This window comes from Anguilla anguilla, chromosome 1 (genome assembly GCF_013347855.1).
Source record: "Anguilla anguilla isolate fAngAng1 chromosome 1, fAngAng1.pri, whole genome shotgun sequence".
Classification (NCBI taxonomy): Eukaryota; Metazoa; Chordata; class Actinopteri; order Anguilliformes; family Anguillidae; genus Anguilla; species Anguilla anguilla.
In genome coordinates this window covers 36,749,507-36,761,707 of record NC_049201.1, presented here as the reverse complement: position 1 = coordinate 36,761,707, position 12,201 = coordinate 36,749,507, and the positions used below count along the sequence as shown (strand labels likewise).

General features: G+C 39.0%; 1 protein-coding gene across 3 annotated transcripts in view; it reads left to right on the top strand.

The window, feature by feature from the left end:
• ccdc61 (coiled-coil domain containing 61) overlaps positions 1–12,201 on the top strand; it is a 94,059-nt gene that overhangs the window by 48,693 nt on the left and 33,165 nt on the right. For 2 of the 3 annotated variants that reach the window (XM_035410186.1, XM_035410177.1), the window contains one exon: positions 6,801–7,024. In XM_035410186.1, coding sequence (XP_035266077.1) covers positions 6,801–7,024 — 224 coding nt within the window. Of the gene's footprint in view, positions 1–6,797; positions 7,025–12,201 lie in introns of all 3 variants that reach the window. The other variant, XM_035410169.1, reaches the window with a different exon arrangement.

Below are 12,201 nucleotides of genomic sequence, written 5' to 3'. Positions count from 1 at the left end.
GGTTCCAAGTTAAACTATGCGGTCGTTCCCTGCACTTTGTACTGTACTTCCCTCTAAGGTTTTCAACACACTTGTTCCTGGTTATGGTTATACACTTTGTTGTACGTCGCTCTGGATAAGCGCATCTGCCAAATGCCTGTAATAGATATAGCTGGATGGCTAACGTTATGTTTCCCATTACGTTATCTTGCACAAAAAACGATTAAATAAATTGTATGACCTTTTATTTTTAATTTAAGACAATGCCTAATATATTCAGTATATTAGGCATATTATACTGTAGCAAGACATATTTAATAAAATAAAAGTTTTCTTGTTTGTTTATTGGCTGGCAATTGCAACCTCATACAGGGCAGTGTCAAACAACTGTACATAGGGCAGTCCACAAAACTGTGAATTGTGTCTTAAAAATAATGGAAAAATTTTGTTTTACACCTGAAGATGAGCTGTGAATGGTGGGGGATGAATTTGCATGACTCGCAGGGTCACCAGCCTTCAAGGTTGCTGTAGGTAGCAACGATGGCTGCCAGGTGCGGATCAAACCACCTGAAGCAGATGCCCAGTGCTGCCTCAACCGTAAGCTGTTCCGATCCGTACAACTGCAGGCAATTTGTGACCACTGGGGAAGGTTTTTAGACATTTTTGTTGGGTACCCAGGGTCTGTACACGTCTCCTGATTTCAGAAAAACAGTCCTGTGTACACCCATCACTTCTAGGCTCCAGAGGGCTTCTGTATATTAGGCGACAGTGGTTACCCATGCTTGTCCAGGCCCATCTGTATTATGACCCCTTACAGAGAGCCACTTGATGATCCAACAAAAACTTGGTTCAACTGCAGGCTGTCAAAAGCACAAGAAATTATTGAGAGGGTTTTCGGGGTTATGAAAACAAGCAGGCGTGCAAATTTCTTTAAGGAATTATAGCAGATCGCAGCTAAATAAAGTTGAAGACGTCGTCTTCGGTCCCTGATAAACATTATATGTGCGTGTACATATGAAATTCGCTGGTCACAAATCTAGAAACACAAGACTTACCCCTATTCAAATGTTTTTGAATTGCTAAGTTATCTCAATCAAAGACAAAGTTATGATGGTTTAAAGCCTTCTTGCACCGTGAAGTAGGAATGGAGAAAAACTGCCTCAAAGATTCCATTCAATTCCACAGAATTCTATTTATAGCTACAAAAGAAAAAACACCAAAACTCAGCTTTGTTTTTGTTAAATGATTGTCACTGTATTTATTATGTGAAACAACACAGCAAAAGTATTCTTTGAAGTGATATAATAATAATAATAATAATAATAATCCATGTAACATGCTTATGCTTTTGAGTTTTGAGGAGGCAGCACTAAAATCAGTATTAATGAAAAAAACTAAAACACCTTGGTGTATATCAATAGCTGAACATCACCAGTATTATTTCAATGAAATATAGAAATAGATTCTAACAGATATATAGATGTTAATAGATTTTAACAGTGATGACAAATTACATTACAAGTACATGTAACAAACATCAACAAACAAAATAGTGTTTTACAAATTATTGTCATTGTATTAGGGTTAATTATGTGCGACTGTCATAAAAGTCTTCTTTGAATTGAATGTTACAATTTGACATGTCAATCACCTTCTGAATAGTATTATACAAATAGATTTTAAAAAGGTGATGAAACTGTACATTTAAAAGCACAAGAAACAAACAAGTTTTTCCTTGACTCATTTGCTGCAGCCCCTCACTGTGTACCTACACACACACTGCACTGCAAACCTACTCCTCCCCATTGAACACTGCAATTCTCATAGGTTTGGGGACTGTTGGACATGGACAGGTGGTCTCTTTATAGGTATCAGCAGTAAATGGCCTTATTTCTTCATAGAGGTTCCACTGCCGCTTCGGATCGAGTCCTTTGGTAGGATCTGGTCTGGCATTTTGCTTGGCAGGGGTACTCCTCCTCTCAGAAGATCTTGCTGGGTCGCACCACTGTCACAGAACTCTTGGATTTCAATGATGCCTGACCCCTCACAGAAGTGAAAGTGGTGGTTTTTCTTTATTCCTCCAACTTTCCTGAAGTACATGCTGTGTTGGCACAATGACCTCTCTGTTTTCCTTGCCACAGACTTCAGCAATGTTGACATGGGAGGATTCCTTGCCCACCTTAACGATGTCATTTAGACAGTCTACCCTATTCCTTCTGAACAAGCGTTTCACAAGAGCAAAGCACCAGTCACAATTAAATTATGTGTGTCCAGTTAGCAGGAAGGAGGTGGTGATGTTCTTGTGACGCCCTGTTAGCACCCTCCACATCAAGTACCACATCATTCTGGAGTTCTTGTTTTGTCCACTGCAGTTATCTGCATGTAAATGGACATCTTCCCATGACATAGTGCTTGAAGAAGTAGTGAAGGAGTGACACTACACAGTTGGCACCTTTCCCTGACTAGCAGCTCTATTCAAGTAAAAAATTAACCTGCTTTGGGACAGCCACCCCAAAGAGACCACATTTCTGGGGGCACTTGAAGTACACTGGACCAGGCTGAAAGGGGTCTGGTGGGAAATGGACCTGCTGCGTGAAATCAAAACTGTAATGCATCTTCCCAGGGAAGCTGCAGACAGGATGGGGTCCTATTTCTGCACTAAGGGGCATCTCCTCCTTAGTGGTTTTACAAATATGTTGGTAGAGGGATCTCTCCATTGCAACTTTAGCCAAGTGCTCTTCTATATCACAGACTGCTGCACTTTTCTCAGCCTCTGGATGATTGACAGCATGTGTAAGTTTAGCGACAGCTGACTGACAGTACCAGCACAGGTCAGTGGCAGGGCGCATGGTCGACACAAAGGGGTACTAACTGCTGCCATAATCACCGAAAGGTTCTCAGGGTTACCATTCACATGCCAGCATTCTCCACTGCTGCGCAGTACTGCTCATAGACCTTCCTCTTGCTGCAGTTGGTTGGCAGCAGTTTTACATCTGCCTTCCAATGCCTTGGTGTGCGTCCTGGAAGAATGATCACATTGGCCACATTGGCATAGTTGAGGATGAAATCCACAATGTTCTCTTGTGTTCTGCAATTTTAATGCATTTGCAGGAAGCCTCTTATTCAGCTTGTGTGGACCCTTGCTTTCATCTCAGCAGCATTGTAATGCTTCATTAATGCATTCAGTTTGTCCTGCCCAACCCCATAGAGATACTTGAATACATCATAGCAGATCCTATGCCCATGATAGTAATAATCAGTACGTTGGGTTAAACGCTGTGTCTGCTCTCTCTTCCTGGACCTTGATGTTGTCAGAGAGATGCATTCCACAAGAAAGCTTGGAGAGAATGGCAATGTCAAGCTCTTCACGAGACAGGTTGAGGTACTGCAGATGGACATGAAGGAGCTCCTCTTTGGGGAATCTGGTATGGCAAGGCTTTCCTTCATTGAGCTTGCAGCAGCAGTGACAATCGACTACAGAAGGGCTAACATCACCATGGCCAGGAGGAATGATTTTATCGGCCAGGTTTCGAGAGTTGGATGTGACTGTTTAAAAAAAAAAAAAAAAAAAAAAAAAAAAAAAAGGCAATGTTGCTATGTGAAAACGAATGCATTTAATAGACCGAAGTCTACTACTGACCCAAGTGGATCTCCTTGTGTCCTAGGTATTGATAATAATAAATAATAATAATAATTCATTCACACAGTCACCCCTCAAAGAACAATTTAATTTCATACACTTTATGTAATGATTGTAATGTATTATAGGGTAACTCCTTATCTATTTATTTGAATTTAAACTTATTTAGGCTTAACCTTACCATATGACACGTTTGATGTTTTCATACGGAAAGCTGACAGCTGTTTCATGCGAATAAGCTAGCTAGTTTATTATCACTCATGGTCTGTTTAGTGAATAATAATCATGATTTATGACAGCCCTGAATAGGTAAATAGTTTCATTGGCTCACCTGGCAGCTCATCGTCTTCATTGTTGGTGAAGATGCTGTCCATCTCTCCAGTATCAGGCGCGAAAACAAGACGAACGGTTTTTCCTGTCACTTGATTCATCACTCGATTCAGATACCTCACTGTCACTGTCTCTGAGATTAGGACCACTTGTGAATTAATCACTGATTAACTGTCTTACTTCAGAGCTATTGGAAACATTACTCATGTTAATAGAAGGCAATTCATTCAAACAACGGGCTACATCACTATCCTGTAAAGACGCCATCTCTCACTGACAGCAGCCGTCAACTACGCAAGGATGTTTTGACAGCTATCAGCTGATCTTCGCGTGATCACTGGACTTTGTTGGTGTTTTGTGCCTGTTATGTTAAAGGAGTACCATGGTGATTTTCACACTTTCTCGGTTTTATGTGCTGTTTGCACAAGATGCATTGAAGAAACACAATGAGTAAAGTATTAAATATGTCCGTTCTGTATTTTTGGAGAAATATGCGTTTTAAATTTATCGTCCTATTTTCAACCGGTTGAGAAAGTTGTCAACTTGGTGCGTCACGAACACAGTAACCACTCCCCTTTCCACGCCCTGTAAACCCATGAATAACTCGAAACCCATAGTTTGCACCGCTGGCTTACAGGCAAGACAATGCAAATATTTGACTAACGTTAGGTTCACTTAAATTAGAGTGCCTTTTAAGGACTATTAGATTATTTCTGGTTATATTCATTTAGCTAGCTAGCTAATGTTAGCTAGTTTGCTTTTATGAGGACGTTATAGTTGTGCTTTTATCTTAACTTGGCTAGCTAGATAGCAAAAATTACAATTGGATATAAGTCAACGTCCTTACTATCTATCGATACTTGATATACTACTAAGCTAGCTAGCTTGTGAAAATTCAGTCTCCCAAAAAGAGCGCGTATCATGGGGGTAGCTGTGGTAACGGGGCACGGTCTGTCAATCATAACTAACTGACAGTTCTCATTACCAAGCCCGGACGGTTCGGGTGAACTTTTATAGTGAGAAATTTAGGCTTAGAAAAATACGTTTTAAAGTACATTGAAATGACTGAATAATAAAAAAATTATGCACATTTGTTTTGTTGTTGCCTAAAGACAACTGGGAAGTGTCACATTCAACGACCATGTTACTCCTTTAAGACTGCCAACTGCGGTCTTGTAACTCGTGATGTTAACCTTTCCAACCAGTCAACACCAATTCCAACAATTACATGGCTCTTTGCTTTTACACAAATCAAAATAGTAAATAGTTGACAGCAAGTTTATGGAAAGGGAAATAGAAGACGAAAGCGCCCGTGACTTGCATGACCAACATGCTTATAGTGTAATCTGATTGATCAAGAGACAAAAGTATGTGAAAAGAAGCACTAACGTATAGGCTATTGATGTTAAATGTTTACATAACCTATGTTTAATTTTAATTGAGTGATCCATAATCCCTTAGCAATTGCAATATTAGCCTGTTGATCACGAGAGGAGAACGGCCAAATTTAGGCACGTCGGCTAACTCTCATTCATCCCGGGTGAAACCCCACACGACTTCAGAAATATTAAATGACAGATTTCTTTATAGTCAGCTAGATTTGCAGACACTAAGTTATTCATTTAGTGTTTTGAATGTTGTTGTAGTGCTTTGTTTGGACACCAGACAAGACTGAAATTAGCAGGCGTATCTCTACCTACAGAAACAGACCGCTGTCCCAAGCTAACAACGTTGCTTTTTTGCTAGCAAACAAAGTTTACAAATACCTAAAAATGAACATTTTCCATTTAGTGTTCACGATATTTATTTACCATGACAAAGTAAAGACTTCAGAGTATCTAAATCGTGTGATCTCATTTTACCCAAAAAACTCATTTTTCTAACAATGAGTCGCAGCGACATCCGACGGGTTTCTGCAGACCGCCACACATATAGTGTGCTACTATTTTATTTCCCAGATGGGACACACTACAAAATGGCTGTTACCAAAAGTGCACTATATAGGGAATCGGGGTGATTTGGGACACAGCCCAAGTCAGCTAGGTCTATCAGCAAACATATGGCTTGGCTATGCAGAAGTCCTCAGTAATAATGATATTTTCCAAAATATGATGGAACTCAACGATTATGTTTCGCTGGGTGCAATGTCTTTTACTGCTATTACAGAGTGAATGCGTAAGGCAGCGATAATGAGAAAAAACTTTCAGTTATGCTGGGCTAATAAAGCGCGATTCATTAAGAAATTAGACATGTTACACATAGTTAGAAAGCTTACTCTGTCACCTATTGGATAAAATGATCGTCTATCAAGCCAGAATGTACTAAAAAGGGTGACAATGCCGTAACGCACAGCTATTTTGGAATGTACCCAGGCGTCACACCTGAGTGTATATTTCACAAACAGATTGTCCAAGACAATATGACCTCTCAGTCTTTAAAGGGACATTTCTACATGTACAACCAATTGTAAGGTTGTATATTTATTCTATATTTAGTTGCAGATACTGACAGTGGAATGGCTTAATATAATTTTAGAAAAATTCAGTGAGCAGCGTTTTCACTGCTGTATTGGCATATCTTATGGCTCCTGAATGAAATTGCCACAGAAAGAAAAAAAAACTACTGACTGTTCACATCTAGCAAGTTAATCAACCCTCCTGCATCTAATTTTCTATACAATCACTTGCATCCCATTCCCCAGGTCATCACTGCCAAAGAGAATTGCGTTTGTTTTACTTGCATGCTTAAGTAAAAGTGAAATTACTTAATTACTTCTGTTACCAAGTATTGGTTGGTCTCTCATGGTTTACAAGCATTTGTGTCTCTTATCTTGTTCTGTTCCTCGCAGCAGGATGACACCCCTGCTGTCTGTGCGGAACCGCTCCAGAGGGGAGGTGGAAATTCAGAGACCTGTGTCCCGAGAATGCAGCCTTGGAAGCGGGGGCGGACGGGGCCGCTCAGGGTCCCGTGAGAGGATGGAGAAGAACTGGGGTCAAGTGTCTAAGGAGCAGGGCAGGAGGGTAGAGTCCTCAGGGATATGCCCCCGAATCCTCAGACCCTCCCCCTCCCCCACGGGTAATTCTTTTAGTACACCAACTTATTGTGTGCATTTGAATATCATTCAAGTCATTTGTCTTATTGAATTGTCTGGTATCACAGCCAGGACTCCCTCAAAAATAACCTCAGTGGGACTCAAATGGACAAATAAATAAAATATTTAATTTGGAATTTAAATACATACCCTTCAGAAGTGTGGGAACAGTGGAGTGAAATTAGTTTGTTTTGCTCTATACTTAACCCCTTTGCGCAGATGCCAGAGATCATATATACAGTGGCCCCAAAAAGTATTCGGACACTTAAGCCACGCTTAAAAATGTATGGATTTCATTGAATTAAATAACAAAATTTTAAACCAAGTGGCATTTATGTTAAAGACAGATACCTTAAGCACACCTTTCAAGCAAAACATTTCACAAAAAGATGTTTGTTAGGTTTTAAATTATAAAACAATAGATATACTGTTCCAAATTAGGACAAAAAAGTATTTGGACACTCAAACCTATACTGATTGTGAAACTTAGTGGAACATATCCATGGTTAATTTGATGATGAACTACACCTGTGGTTGGAGCACCTGTGTGAAATTAAGGATAATTGACTCATTTACCCACTATAAATGATCTTGGAGCAGTTGTTTGAAAGTAATTGCAAAAATGGCTAAGAAAAGTGAAGTAAGTTCTGAGAAAACGTCTAGCATCATTTGTTGGCACAAAGAAGGCAACTGTATTCGACAGATCAGCAAAAAACTTAATCTCCCATCTTCCACAGTTGGGTATATTGTAAAAAATTGTTGGTAGCATCAAGAAAAACAGGCGAGAAACAGCAGCAAGGATTGCCTCAGACATCAACAAGAATTACCAGATACAACTCAGTTCACAGACTATTCGAAACAGGATCAATGAGCATGGGTACAGAGGGCGAGTAATGCGGCGAAAACCATTCATTAGCCTAAAGAACAGGAAAGCCAGGGTAAAATTTGCAAAAGAACATGCGCACAAAGACGGCAGCTTTTGGAGAACTGTCTTATTTTCTGATGAGTCCAAATTTAACCTCCATGGATCTGATGGCAGAGCATTTGTGTGGAGAAAGCCAGGAGAAGAATTCCAACCAGACTGCACTAAAGGTATTGTAAAGCATGGAGGTGGAAATGTGAAAGTCTGGGGCTGTTTTTCTTACAGTGGTGTTGGTGAGCTTGTGTGCATTGATGGAATCATGAACTCTGAAGTATACAGATGCATTTTGGATGCAAACTTACAGAAATCAGCAAAGAAATTATTCAAACGACAGAAGTGGATCTTTCAGCAGGATAACGATCCAAAACATACCAGCCGCCTGTTGAAAGAATACTTTGCCAAAAAGAAAATTTCAGTCTTAGAATGGCCGTCCCAGAGCCCTGACCTAAACCCTGTAGAGCATCTATGCAATGGAGAAGAAAATGTCAGGCCGTCGATGCACTCGTGTGGATGAATTGAAAGCTTTGCTGGCTGAAACGTGGAGGAAACTTTCACCACAGCTGTTCATGAAACTAATTGATTCCATGCCCAGACATTGTCAAGAAGTTTTGCGAAGTAAAGGGTGGCAAACTAAATACTAAAACACTTAAACTGTGATCTTTATTGAAGGCATTATTGAGTGTCCAAATACTTTTTTGTCTTCATTTTCAGCAGTATATCTATTGTTTTATTGTTTAAAAGCCAACCAACATCTTTTTGTGAAATGTTTTGCTTGAAAAGTGTGCTTAAGGCATCTATCTTTAACATAAATGTTATTTGGTTTGACATTTTGTTATGTAATTCAATAAAATTCATAAATTTCTAAGCATGGCTTCAGTGTCCAAATACTTTTTGTGGCCACTGTATATATATATATATATATATATATATTAGTGGTGTAAGAAAATATCGATACACTTGAGTATCGCGATATTATGTTTTGGGATACTGTATCGATTCTCAAAAACATTATCGATTTTTAATTAATAGTTTACATGCAAAGATTTGTGGCAGACAGTGGTTCATTTTGTATTGTGTTTAAACCCCCGGCTGCTTGATGGCAGTGTTGTAATCTATCTTCAGCCATTTGACTCTACCACTCCAGCGTAAACTGAGACAGGGTCTCAGCAACTGCGCCTAGCAACCAAGCTTGAGCTAGCGTCAGTCAGAGCCTGAGGTAAAGAGAAATTCTGCTACCGTGTCGTGATTATACATCTTAAAATCTTTACATTTGTAACTTTATGGGGAAGTGTAAGTTTAACAATACGTGGTTAGAGAAAAGCACATTTAGTGCTTGGCTGACTGATCGCATGATCAGTCAGAGAAACACAAGACCCAAGTGAAATTTGAACAGATGTGGCTCCTGGGTAAATCTTTTGTATCGTTGTTTTCGTCGCCGCACTTTCGACACAAGCAATATCTGAAAAAAATTTCTTCTTACTGTGAAAAGTGCCTGACCCGCAACCGTAGAAATGTTAACACGGCGACACAATTACATCGAGAAATACTATTTTAGGAAAAAGCGCTATACTCTGTAACTGAATTTAGATCAAACCTACCATGCACAAAAATAAAAATGCTCGTCAATCTGTGTATAATATCATCGTAGCGCGGAGTCTTTAAAACCATAAAACCACCCCCTTAATAAAATAAAATTAGAACTGTAGGCTACTCGTTAACTTTAAATATAGGCCAACTAGTCTGATTTTGACAACTCTGTGATTTAACTGGTTCACGTTTTAGTTTATAAAACTCAGAAGTAACTTAAACATCCACTGAGCACTAGTGTCTTACTACTAGTTAAGCATTGTAGTATAAATTCTGCAGCCTGCTTGAGAATACTTGGTGTACTAAATGTTGAGAAGTATAATCTTAAGTATATTTTCCTGATGTGTAGGCCTATACTTGTTCAAAAGTGAACAAAGTAGGCTTTCTTATTTTAAGAAAGAATGCTATATTAGTGTGCTTATAAAACTTTATGGGGTCCAACTTTTCAAAGTTTCTTTATTCAAGTAGTAGGATGATAGGACAGCGCCTTATTCCCAAATTCCCCTCCTCAGTCGGTGAGAATTATTTTAAGAGCTCCAATCCTGTATAAAAATTCCACAATGCATTATGCTACATCCTCAGCTTGGTTTGACTTTAGTGGATATGCCTCGACCCACATCGTTTTGTGGGTTTTCTTCTTTCATAGTAATTTTCCTTCATAGTTTTTTTGCCAGTATGGCCATGAAATAGGTATTAAATTCTATTCAAAGTGGTCTTAAAAAGGTCTTAAAAAGTCTTAAATTTAACTTGTTGAAACCTGCAGGAACCCTGCTGAGAGAGGAAGTAGCGTAAGGGCGCACCGCTAACGTTAGCATTATGCTTACAGTATCGCAATATATTGAATCGTAACCCCTGTATTGTGGTACGTATCGTATCGCCAGATTCTTGCCAATACACAGCCCTAATATATATATACAACAGGCAAAACTATACATGGTCTGGATTATAAACTCCTTGACCACAAATGTGCAAAAGGTCATATGCAGAACTACTAAAGATGTATGAATAAAAAAGTAAGCAGTGTACCCTGGTGTCCCTTGTGTCTCCAAATCTATCTACAATGTCTAAATTGCTGTAAATAATAACATAATCATATATTTCACTACAAACAAAAACAGTTTTGACTCATGGACAAGAAATTCTTCTGGTTGAGTTATGTTAGTAGAACAAAGGGACATATTTGGAAATTAGCAAAAGGTCAAATCAGCACTGACATTAAGAAGCATTTTTCATGCAGAGAGTAGGCAATGTGTGAAATATCTTGCTAGGTCATGTAGTAGAGACAGAAACTCTGGGGGTTTTTAAGACCAGGTTTGATATAGTGTTAGATACTATCTAGCCTGTAGGTAAAAAGAGCACTTGGTACAATTTAGTTTGGACAATGGTGAGCATTGTTGAGATGAATGTTCTGATATCCTCTTTTTGTTATGTTATGAAACTCACTTTTACATAATTTTCAAGTGAGAATTACTATTTTTTCATCAAAATAGGGGTCTAAGATATCTTGGGGTCCAAAAACCTATCCAAAACCGCTCCATAAATGAATAAAATGCTTTTTGTCCATTATAAAACAGAATTGCCCCTTATGATGAGAGAGATAGATAGAACCCTCTCCTGAGTTCTGACCCACTCCCCAGAGAATTTGCTTTAGCCATGCTGATGAGCTGGCAAAATTAGTAAAATCTTCCCAAAACCGAAGGGAAACAAACAATTATGCCACAACGAGTGCTTGTATATTACTCTGTAGTATTATTGTTTCTGCACAACGCTGCGATGAAGCAACACTTCCACCAGTTTGTGCACCACTCACATTGCTTGTAATAAAATTAAAAGGAGACTAGATACCTTTCCAGGCTTTCTATTTGCATTTATTTCCAAACTGATTGTTCAGTACAATCAATGATCATGAATCTTGGAAGGGACACCTTTTCATGTAAAATTGTGTATTTATTCCATATATTCTCAGATTGATAGTAGAATGACATTGTATAATTCCGCAAAAATTCCTCTGTTTATTAAGCTATTTATTGAACAGCATTTTTCACAACTGTATTGCTATGCCTTTGGGCTATTTTTGGGTTTATCTTTTTGCTATGACGGAATACAAAGTTTTGGTGATGAAAGAATATTGTTATGAACTCCTAGATGGACACTGTTGTCCAGTGTGTTATGAGACAGCATGGAGGAGGTACTTGTTAAATGGACGACAAATAAGCCAGTTTCTGTTTGGGCTGTTTCAATAATTTGTGGACTTTGTATGATCATATCATCTCACCAGAAGACACGTAATATTTCTCTATAGCATCAACTTGTAAACTTTCCGATGTTCATCACTGCACCTTATCCTATATAGAATTAAAATAACAGGACTAAGGGGGCGCTGTTGGAAGCCAAGGATGTAGGACGCGTCTCCTTATCGCTCCTGAGTCAGTGACCAAATTTATATAGTTAATCTTGCAAAATTGTATATATTTCTGTTTGGTCAGGCGTCTGAAGAGAGCTCTAAACAATTTATATTTGAAATGACATGAAATCTACTCGGCCAAAAACGGAGTCTGCAAAAGTAGGCCGCAAAAAGCCTGCACCCTCTCCTGATTCACCACTGCCGTCGGGTGTTGCGGCTAATGTTGGCCCCACGGGAACACTGACTGT